An 11933-nucleotide genomic window follows, 5' to 3' on the forward strand; every position below is an offset into this window, starting at 1 on the left:
CCGCGGAGCGACCACGGATGTCGGCGACGAACGGCGGCTATAGTGCGCGTGATGCTGTGCGTGTTGACGGTCGACGGCGCGACGACTCTGCCGACGGACGGTGAAGACCAAGATACGGAGCGAGCGAATCGAGATTTTGTGCTGCGGAACCGGCGGGGACGAGCGAAGCGGCCAATGTGGGATTACCGTGGGGCGAAAAGGCGAGAGTCAGCGGACCGCAGCGCGATCCTCAACTCTCGGTAATTTTCGCCCTGGCGTTGTCCCTTCGGCCGCTTCTTCGTTCCGCCGCCATGGTGGTGAAGTCGCGCGCCGCCACCCTGAAACCGTTAAGTTTCCTTGGATCCGGTGACGCTGACGTCCCCGTGTTCCTAGCATGCAAATCTCTATACCACTCACCCCGTGCCAAGGTCTCCGCCGCTGCCGTCGTACCAAGTCGCCATCGCCGTCGTCATCGTCGGTGTACCGTCGGGGCGGAATCGTTGTCCGCGCCAGACCTCTACTACTAGCCGCCGTGTCGTCGCCGTCGTCCGTCGCCGCCGCCGCTCCACGTGACCGTAACTGCAGCCGGGCGCTCGCCGAGCCGCCAGAGGGTCTCGCGCGTCAAAGACGACCGAGCGCGCTACGCCCGCGAACAACCCGTCGCGCCGCGGGCGACCGGAGAACGTGCGTGGGGGACTTACCGCCGCACACCGTCCGTGCTCTTTCTCACATCCTCCCCTCCTCTGTGTCGCCGTCATCCTGCCCGTCGTCTACGGCCAAGGAGTGAGCTGCGGACGGGTTCTCATCGGCAGCAGCACAGAGCCCGGAAAAAGCGTCTCACGCTTTTCCACCTCGTACGAGGTGGATCGATTTTTCCGGGTGCTGCCGCCGGGCCTAGCCAACCGACCAGCTCACCGAGACTAATTTTTACAACTATACCCCTGGCCGGCTCAATTTTCTCATCCAACACGTCTTCTGTACGCAAAACGTCGTCGAGCGGTCCGCCCTCAGGAGTCGGAGTGGGATCGACAGGCCCCCACTCCGAGGACGGCGCGTCCCCACACGACGACGTACAGCTGCTCGCCAAAAAAACGGAATGGTCCTCTTCTGCTTCCGAAATTTTCGAATTGTCGTCTTCCTGAACAGTGTTGTTGTTGCCGAGCGGTGCTGCCTCTGGGATCGGAGCAAGCTCTGACTCTGCTGCAGAGTACAGCGCATCGCCGCTCGGCAATCCATCACTGTGCAAGGAGATGGACTCCTCGGCGTCTTCGTCGAACTCCTGTCCATCTGCGCCTCCAAGAATCGGATTTTGTCCTTCAGGCTCCGACTCCGGGGTCTGATCGTCGCCACTCGCAGTAGTAGCGCCCGAATCAATGGCAGACAGAAGAAGGGTAACTAAACCCACGAGATATTCGTCTGTTTCGTCAGCGTAAGTGTCATCCATAATATTGACAACAATGTCTTCTAAGATTTCGAGCAATATGACGTTTACAGCGTCTATGTTATAATAGTTAGTTGCCATCTTTTGTTTGAGCGAAGATAATATGTATACGTGTACGTTGGGATTTAATCGAGAATTGGTAATGAGCTAAATATAAATCGTCCAGCACAGAGACCGATCTCCGAGAAAATCTCCCAGACGACGACGACGTGTATTACTACTAGCCGGCCAGTAATATGTTTATCGTTCTCGTCGGCCCGCAGCATTAGAATTTCGAGCGCGTTAATTTTTCTAAAGACCATTATTGATATAATAATATTATTCCATCAAGTTGGGGCAAAAAATGTAGTATATTTGTATAATTTATTTAATATGTCACTTGTATGAAAATATCACGATATTGTTACTATTTTTTACGAACTATGTGTAGGTGCTTTTAATGTAATTATTTTATATTTTGGATACCAGTGTGCAGTGGAATTTACACTTGGTAAATAAATGTATGGGTAATGGACATAAAACACCTTTATAATAAAATACCCAACCGAACATAACTTAGTCTATTACTAACTACGGCATCGAGTATCGACTGAAAATGGTAATTATCGGTAATTGTCGATAGTTAGCGACTGTGTAGTGGGGATTTCACAGGCGGGCTAGCCGGCCGGAGCGACGAGGCGACGTCGTTAATTTTTCAGGGAACTACACCACCGCCAAAAATAGAATGCAAGTGAATAACATATTAATATTGTATACAAATACCATACCATACCAGCGTATACGGGTCTAATGTATTAAATAAAAAAAAATTAAATAATATTATAAAATATAAATACTATAAATAACATTTTATTGTTCCATTCAACAATTGTACATGAAAAAAAATATGATATGCACTTTTTTTTTGCTCATCAACTTGACCTTTTATTGTATCTATGAAAGCGGGGCCTGTCCAATTGTGGTGAGAGCGCGGGGCCCGGGGCGTGGGCCCCGCTCGCACTGCCCTAGGGACGGCCCTGGGTGGGACTGGAAGGGAGATGTCGCGGCCGCGTCGATTACTGTGACCCACTTGTAACCTACTTTACAGCAGAGTGACATCCACTTACCCACCTTTTTTAAATTAATAGTACCTATTCCTATTCATGAATCCTAACATCTTAAAATGATTTTTTAACTAAAGTAGGTATTATTTATATTTAGTGGGAGGTAATTTCGACGACCCTAAGTAACAAATTTGTCTATATTTTACTGTGAAATTAAAGAGTACCGAGTACCAGATACTTTAAATAGTCAAACATATTTAATATTTATTTATTATAATATAAATTATGATTTTGATTTCTGATCAGATACAGTATAACTACTCATATACGAAATTACGAAATCGATCTATTTATGAAAAGTTGTCCATTTCAAGAAGTTGAAAAAGTACTGTGTTGTCTGTGTGTGCACAAAAACACTTTGTGCACAGTAAAATAATAAATAAATATTGAAGTAATTTTAAATATAAAAAATAAAAAATTCTTATTTAAAAAAACGAACAATTTTACGCTTTTTGTAAAATTTGTTATCATTATTATTAGTGAACCAGAAAATTATTTTTAATTCTAATTGTCATTATTATTTTTTTTTGAAAGATTATTAACTAAACCACATGTAAAATACACAAAACTATTAATTACCTACAAACAAATCTCTTATTAATTCTTAAATTTAATGAAAATGACAGTAAAATTAAACTTAAACTATTATTCTTCCCATTACTTATTATTGTACAAATCCCATAGATTCCACTAACTTAGTTACGTGGTGTGGTCGATGGGTGTTCCCCTCATACAGCGGTGGACAATAGGAGCAAAGTGACAATAAGACTTCGGGACAATAAGACCACAGGTGACATTAAGACCAACGAGTTGACAATTATTAGACGACATATAAATGTATTGGTGGTATTAAGCCTTTTTTATATTTCTGGTCCCAAGGTGAACTATTTTGCTTCATCAATGTGGCATAGTGACTTTTATCACTTCGTTAGTGCTGAATCCCTTAAAATGATATTCACGTTTCGTAACCCAGGGGGTACTGTGGACATGCTTGCACAAATTTCTAGTCTTGTTTCATTTGTTTATGTTCCGTTAGTGCTATACTCCTTCAAAAGTTATTTGCGTATCGTACAGAGGGCGCTGGGGCCCTGAGGAGTACTAATTAAAGTTCATTCCCTAGAATTTTACGATAAGCTCTGCTAAAAGCTTTAAGATTTTATTTAAATTCGTCATATCGTCGGCCTAAGTGGCAAAGAGCATAACTCCATTTTTTTTTTGGATTTCTGGATTATTGGTGATAAAATAGGTATATAGGTATATAAAATAAAGAAAAAAAAAAGTAGGTCAGCGCATTTCCCTTCGGGCCTCGGACAGGATAGTGAAATTGTACTGTATTATTCGATTTGAATGTAATGATTGCATTCGATAAAAAACGATTCTGAGCGGACGAGGGAATCTTTTTTATTTAATTTTATTCGTTTCTATGGTGATAAGCAAAGCGTTTTAAGAACAGCTTAAGAACGATTTATATAATTATAATAAGGAAATATCATAAAAATGAAAAAATATAGAGATGTGAGTGGAGTAAATTTACCAGGTAATTTTTTACCGGTAAAAAAATTTACCGTAAATTTTACCAATTTTTTTTTACCGGTAAATTATTTTTTACCAAAAAAAAATGTTGTGTGACCTCTCTAATCAAATGAAATCGAAAACGCCTAGTCTAAATTGTAAAGAGATATATTTTTTATCAAATGATAACAATACAATAATGAATAAAGTACTAATCACGGTTTAAGATAAATCTTAATATAATAAACAGGTTGGACCAAAGTAGGTAAACCGAAAAAGGAACTTCTGTGATATTATCATTTGTAATATTTATAATTTATATACTTGTTATTGTTTATATAGTTTGTTATATACTATAAAATCAATATTCTGCCACACCCCTAATATATATTAGAACATTAAATATCAGTAGGTAATTAGGAAAGATTTTATAGGGAGATACCAAGAATGCAGATAATGTGATATTGATAATATACTATTATTAATACAAAAGTTAGGTCTAAATATAAATGTTTTGACTTAAAAAGAAATAAAGGTAATGTGAATTTTGATAGTTTAGTTTAGTTTAAATTATTTATTAATTGTAATATGAATAATTCAATATTCATATTTCATAAAATGTACTAATTACTAATGTCTAATACAGAACAATAGATATTTTAGATTCATTTTTTAAATTTTTTGTTAATTATTGTTATTATTAGAAAGAACTAGATTTAACAAGTAGGTATACAACATTAGTACCTAATACGAATCGTATTTAGTATTTACTAATGTCTAATAGTAAAAAATAACAATGGCTCTAAGATTTAGCTATTTTACCATTTTTACAACATTATTGGTAAATTTACCGTAAAATTTACTGGTAAATTTACCGATATTTTTTTTACGTAAATTCTCCATCTCTAAAAAAATATATAAAATAAATGAAAAAGCTCATAAGTCGCTCAAATGTTTTGAAAATTTTACCATATCTAGGTAAGGCTAATATAAGTAAACAACCCAAATTTCAAGTGTTTACGAATGTTTTTAACCGATTTACAACAAGAAACTCCCGAAATTAAAATGTCTATAAATAGCTCAAAAATAGCTAAAAATTTCCGCACTTAAAACCGTGAGGAACAAAATCCAAAATACAACAAAAAATATACCTTGTCATTTTACTTTGAAGCAATATTTCTGGTAGAAAACGTCGTCCGTAATTATTTAATATTATAAAATCGTGATATCGTACGTTTTTTCTCTTTTAACCGCTTTTATTTCGAGGAGCGTTTCGAAAATCGTAAAATGATTTCTTTAAAGTACCAGCTCAAGAACATTACCTTTCAGAAAAGTTGTTATACTTGATACTTTTGAGCAAGTTTAGAGGGAGAAATAGTGTTTACAGTATAAAAAAGAAAAAGAAATAAACATCATTGTAAAACCATTACATTCCTCGCTCCGCTCAGAATCTAAAACCGCATTGTATGATAAAATCATAACTGAAATTGTATCATTTCAACTAATTATTTAATAATTTTATTTTATTAATTTTATTTTGTTGCCGATTGGGAACCGGCTATAATTTTATTAAGGAGTTATGGGTAGGCAATTTCTAGTTTTTCACTGTTATGCGTTGTCATTTATGCGTTTAGGTGTTTAAGTCCCCCCCCCCCCCTCCCATTTTAAATTTGTAATAAGCAATTTATTTATATGACATATTAATTTAGTGGTCCAATTACCGGATACAATAATAAAAAATCGTTGAAAACAGTGGCCCAATCACCGGGTCTACCTGTTATAAATGTAAAACTGTAGGTAGTGGCCCAATCACCGTAGGTATACCTTATTGAAAAAAAGGTTAATTGTGGCCCAATTCCCGGGCGCCCAGATTTTATAAGTCTCTTTGTGACAAGACTGTGTTAAAACTATAATTGACATCTAGATTCTAGACTGTACAAAAAAACGAAAATATGTGTTCGTTTATCACGTTATTCGTTAACTAAGTTAACTAGCTATTACTTATTTATTAACCTAGTATTTTATGCCGGGATTTTTAAAAATGAAGTTGTTTTATTTCACAATAGTTTAAAAATGTCCAAAACATGCAATAATGTCCTCCGTCCATCATATTAATCAATATAGGTACCTACCTATATCCGAATAATTAGTAAAATTCTGTATAAATTATTTTTATCATTTTTATATACCTACTTATTTTTAGTTTTTTATAACCAAAATTGTAATATGTTTTATGTATTTTTCAAAAATGATATAAAAATGTATTACATATAAAATATATTTAAGCATATTTTGACAATTTTGACACGAAAACTGTAAATACTTGGTTTTAATCTATACTTATTACTTAAACACACTTACACGTCTTCAATTTTGCTTAAGAGGACGTGATACCCGCATGTGTTGTCTCCGTCTTACAAATGCGTAACATAGCAAATTTTACGCTTAGCAGAACATGTGTAGATAAGTTAATTTAAAAATTAGAGTTAACTGACCTCTTATAAAATCTAAAGGTAAGATTATTATCTAGACAATCTTATGGGCTTTTTAATACATTTTAATTTTAAAGCGAGTTATATGTATTTTAAGACGTTAAAACAATTTACAATTTTAAAATACTCATAACTCGAGTTAAAATTAAAATACAATAAAAAGCTCATGAGGTTGCCTAGATAATAATCTTACCTTTAGATTTTATAAGAGGTCAATTCGGTCTAATTTTAAGGCCGACGGAGCTATGCGTGTTCTACTGAACGTAACATTTGATATGTTACGCACTTGTAATACGGAGACAACACATGCGGGTATCACGTCCTCTTAATCATATTTTTTGACACTACTACAAGATTTAATATTATTCGATAAATAGAAATCAAATTTGTGGAATTTTGAGGGTTAAAATTAAAAATTTAATCCGACTGATTTCAAATAGACTTCATGCCGAATTCATATATAATTTCGGAAGTCTTATCGCATCAATACAATGATCGGACTATCAATGATGAAGATAAATGGGTAATTTTAGACAGAAAATTTAGTTATTATCCACACAGCATTTAGGTGATGATTATATTTAAAGAAATATTCTCTCGTCATTAACACGAAAATATTCTGACTAATTTTTTTTAAAGATATTTTCTAATAGCTTCAATGGAAATATTTTAGGTAATTTATTTTAGGAATATTTTCTCATAGTTTAATCCCAACAAAAACACTTCGTCGAACTCCGTGTAAAAAATTGCTAAGTAAAAAAAAACTAGTCATCTATAAGACTTCATCATTATAAATATGTGATATCATAAATAAATGCTAAGTAAATCAAATTTTAAATTAATTGATTCTATCTCAATCATTTATTTACTTTGCGAAAATTTATATATTTCGACAAATAAACATGTCTATTCATAACTGGACTATTTAACAAATTTCTATGACAAATGTTACTAAATTTGTTTTATAAAAAAGTCTTAATTATTAATTTATAAAGAAAATAAATTCTCGCAAAGTAAATAAATAATTGAGATAGAATCAATTAATTTAAAATTTAATTTACTTAGCATTTATTCTTGATATCACATCTTTATAATGTTTAAGTATTATAAATTACTAGTTTTTTTTTACTTAGCAATTTTTTACACGGAGTTCGACGAAGTGTTTTTGTTGGGATATCAGTAGTTTTTTTATAACATATTTTTATGTACTGGCATGTAATATGTAATGTTTTATATTTTTATTCATTTATTTTATTGTTATGTTTTTTTATTTAATATACTCTATTTTTTTTTTAAATTCATATACCTATTTTTTTTTTAAAAATCATATTCTAATTTTTTTTTCCCATATTATAATATATACATTTTTACTCCCTCTAGGCCATCGTTCAAAATGTATTGCAGTGTCATTACTGTCATTATATCGTAGCTATTTATTTTGATGTGAAATTATGCTTGTATTAGAGAAATAACAGAAATAACGAATACGATAAGCGAAGACGCGGGCAACGGCGGGAACCGCAAGTCGCAACCGCTGCCCAGTGTACGACCGCGACGAAAACGTATACGGAATAGAGGGGGTAATACGGTCTCGTGCGCTGCTGCGTGAAACGTAATAACTAAAAACGGTCGAGCACAATATCTTTTTGCTTCAAAAATACTTGACTTTTTTGCTAATTTATTCGTTATTATTCAACCAATTTTTTCGAAAATGACAAAGGTATAATCTACAAATCATGCCCGATCTATTGATACCACAAACAGACCAATCCGTTCATTCATTAGGTCTGTAGCACTGGCTAAAGAAAACGGGCAAATGTACACACATTCAATGGGCAAACTCTGGCTCGTGTAATATACTACGGTAGTGACCGCTTCGCTTTTTTTTTTTACTTAGCTTCGCGCCACTACCGTCGCGCTGGATCTGAAGTTCTTATCGCCGATCATATTATCAAAGGAACCAACCGACATCGTGTATAGAAGGGTCAGGGCCACGGCATATTCAGATGCACCAGAGCCGCCAAGACCAGAGCTACCTCACGCCACACTCGGCCACATACTACTAGACGACTGTACAGGGTGGTTCATTAAGCGTAAAACACTCATTATTGATAACACTGATAATCGAGCTTCAAATAACCACTGATGTCTGATTCTATGCTAATGAACGAAGCCACAAAGGTCGATGACGACTTCGTAGTGAAGTCACATCATAGGTATGTATACCTACACAATATGTATAGTATATATTTTACAATAATATTGTTGTACCTACCATCAAAAATTAATAAATGAGTACCTAGGCAATTAACAGGATGAGTTTAATACTCATCCCCCTCCAAAAAACAAATGTTGTTCATAATTATTATGATTTAAAAATGTAATCATGATAAAATAAATGATAAAGGTAATCAGGTGGGTACTATAAAAGTACTATAACTACTAAATTATTTTATCACGGATTTAAATGTTTAATTATAAAAGCCAACGCCCAACAGATGTATTATTATTTATTTCGTATTCAATCTTATACTTATAATATTTGTGACACTACATCTTAACTCAAGACTCAACATTCTTTAATAATTGTACTATACATTTTTACTGTTTTCTCATCATGGATAATATGAATAATTTAATCATGAACCATATCAATAACCGAGGTCTTGAATCAGAACCAATTTGTTATATTTGGGAGATGAATAGGCTTAATTCGCTACAAAATTGGACAATGATTAAACCTAGTGCAAAGGAAATGGCCCAAGCAGGTTTTTATTGCCCAGACCAGGATACACCCGATACGGTAAAATGCTTTTCATGTTTCATCGAATTGGATGGTTGGGAGCCAACTGACCAGCCTTGGGAAGAACACAGAAACCGGAACTTGTCAGCCAAACCGTTATGTAAATTTGTTGAAATAGGTAAGGAGGAATCAGATTTTACAGTAAATGATTTCTTAGATATTCAAAAGACTGTGATACTACGCATATTTAATAAAAAATATGAAACAATTACTAAAACAGCACTATCTAATCACAAAAAGAAAAAATCAGCACTGAAGAAAGAACTAAAAAAAATAGGATATTCTTAATAGGTAACTAAAACTTTTTTAGTATGTTCATCACTGTAACGGTTTTAAATACAAACAATATAGTATTTTTAAGATTAATTTTATACTTTATATCTATTTTATTTTAATTGCATTAGAGTTAATTCTGTTTATTTTGTTACTATTACTAAGTATATATATTTTATAATTGTTTATTTTATTAGAGTTTACGCTATATATTTTGATCAAAATATTATTATAACAAACGATAACAAAATTATAATAATTTATATCAACAGCCAGCTAGGTATTTATCGTTGTTTCACTAATACTTAAAATATTTTGTTGTTCATCAAGTTTTTCTTATTAGCAATTATATATTATACCTATTGTATTTTAACTTTGTTAATAATTGTTGGTGTTAAACAATGTATTGCTTGAAAGTAAAGAGTAGGTATAGATAATGATTCTATTTATTAATTTGATTAAAAAAAATTAAAATAAATTATGTAAAAGTACTACTTGGTAGGTTTGGCTTACAATAGTGGCATAATTGGGTTTTTGTCTTGGGGGGACATGATTTTATCCAGTAGCCCCACCTTTAAAGTTAGAGGCCTTAAGTTCGGACTGCAAAAACTTTTGCTTATTATATACAGTCTTTGAGGTGGGGGGGAGGGTTAATCCCTTGATCCTCTCCAAGGTAAATACGCCACTGGCTTACATATTTTGTTTATCAAATTTTATAATTAATGGCAATAGATAACAAGCTATTAAACTATTTTTATTATATTAAACATTTAAGAATTATTCTATTTAATTTAGCATGGTACTTAAACAATCCTAACAAGTTTATTCATTTTAGTTATGGAATATTTTTTAATTATTGTCTTTATAAACTTAGCAAATTTATCAAAAGCCTCTATTTTTTGTTGGACAAGATCTCCACATTCAAAAGTATAAAGTAATTTATATATTTCACGAACAAAAAAAAAAAAGTATATATATTATATATTAAATATTCAGGTAGGTATCTTTACAATACCTATATTATGTATAATATTAATATTATGATGGTACTATTTTTCTATTTTTTAATAAACCTTCTAAAATTAAATTTTCATTTAAAAATATATTATTGAAAACTGAATCTTATTAATAAATTTAGTAGAAAATCCTAGTTAAAACTTTCAGAAGGGCGATGATTATAAATTATTGTTCTAAGCATATTTTATTTCATTATTTCACCATTACAGCTTTTTTAGCGACTAAAATTGGAACACATTTAATAAAAAATAGTTAGTTAGTTAAAAACCCTTGTGGCATTAATAAAATCCAAAAAGTTTTTTTTGTCTATATCAAATGACAATGATAATGAATGATCCAAGTTTTTAAAATTTAATATATTTTATTGAAATACCAAAACCAAAACTATAGCAAGGTCATCAGCGCTCCTGGCCATTTAACATATTTCCGCCCTTGTACATTTTTTTTCTAAGACTACAAATTACATTACATTATAATACTATCAAAACTATTCTATATACTAACTTAATTATAAAATACTACTGTTAATAATACATAAGTGATGAGAGTAAATTACAATAATTACCTATCATTCTATTAAGACTAGGTGCTGGTTATTTAAAACTGTATAAACATTCATTACTTAATACATCTAATACATGGAAGTCTCTAAATACTGGACACTCTCGGTTGATAAATGTATGCGGGTCTGTTATTTGGAGGTGTCCGTTAAGGGAGGTTCCACTGTACTATATTTTTGAAAACAAATTAATTTCTAAAATATTTAAGTAATAGTTATGGCTACTGAACTACCTCACAATAACAAAACAAACTATCTTAGAGATAATTGAACATTTACATAAATTAAGCCACAGCAAAGGAGTAATTTAAATGTACTTTGATATGTTCGTGAATATATTACCCACGTGAAATGTATGTTTATAGTTGTATAAAAAATTGATAAAATTAAAGTTCACTAAAATGTAATGAACCCATCATGTTTAAAGGACTATTAACTCAATATTGATTTATTAAATGTTCAGTGTTTGTTTATGCATCAACATGAATAGTATAACAAAATAATATAAATATATTGTTATCACTCCTTTACAAATGGCTATTTGCTATAACGACATTAATTATCATCAAGTAAACATACCAATATTAAGATAAAATACAATGATCACTTATTTGTAAGATTTTAAATTAGATTATTTTAAGTTATATAATTCATAGTGTTCAAGCATGCATTCAATAATTATTGCAAAACTAATTCTACAGCAATATAACTTTCAACAAGTTATAAAAAATAAAACTAATTGAAGTGTATAATA

General features: G+C 32.8%; 2 protein-coding genes across 2 annotated transcripts; one reads left to right on the forward strand and one right to left on the reverse strand.

Moving 5' to 3' along the window:
* Nucleotides 1–781: 781 nt before the first annotated feature.
* LOC132938513 (uncharacterized) lies at nt 782–1501 on the reverse strand. Its single transcript, XM_061005392.1, has 2 exons — nt 1054–1501; nt 782–951 (listed from the first exon to the last, which is right to left on the reverse strand). The coding sequence occupies exons 1-2, from the start codon at nt 1499–1501 to the stop codon at nt 782–784; spliced, it is 618 nt and encodes a 205-aa protein (XP_060861375.1).
* A 7516-nt stretch (nt 1502–9017) lies between these two features.
* On the forward strand, nt 9018–9618 carry LOC132937842 (baculoviral IAP repeat-containing protein 5-like). Its single transcript, XM_061004407.1, has one exon. The coding sequence runs from the start codon at nt 9145–9147 to the stop codon at nt 9616–9618; it is 474 nt and encodes a 157-aa protein (XP_060860390.1). The 5' UTR covers nt 9018–9144.
* The last annotated feature ends 2315 nt before the right edge of the window (nt 9619–11933 follow it).

Source organism: Metopolophium dirhodum, chromosome 2, assembly GCF_019925205.1.
Source record: "Metopolophium dirhodum isolate CAU chromosome 2, ASM1992520v1, whole genome shotgun sequence".
Lineage (NCBI taxonomy): Eukaryota > Metazoa > Arthropoda > Insecta > Hemiptera > Aphididae > Metopolophium > Metopolophium dirhodum.

What these genes read in the sequence shown, in the direction of transcription:
- LOC132937842 (XM_061004407.1), top strand. Translation starts at nt 9,145, where the DNA reads ATGGATAATATGAATAATTTAATCATGAACCATATCAATAACCGAGGT.
- LOC132938513 (XM_061005392.1), bottom strand. Translation starts at nt 1,501, where the DNA reads ATGGCAACTAACTATTATAACATAGACGCTGTAAACGTCATATTGCTC. An exon ending in CGTTTTTTTGGCGAGCAGCT is followed by an intron (nt 952 to 1,053) that starts GTACGTCGTCGT and finishes TGCGTACAGAAG; the next exon opens with ACGTGTTGGATGAGAAAATT.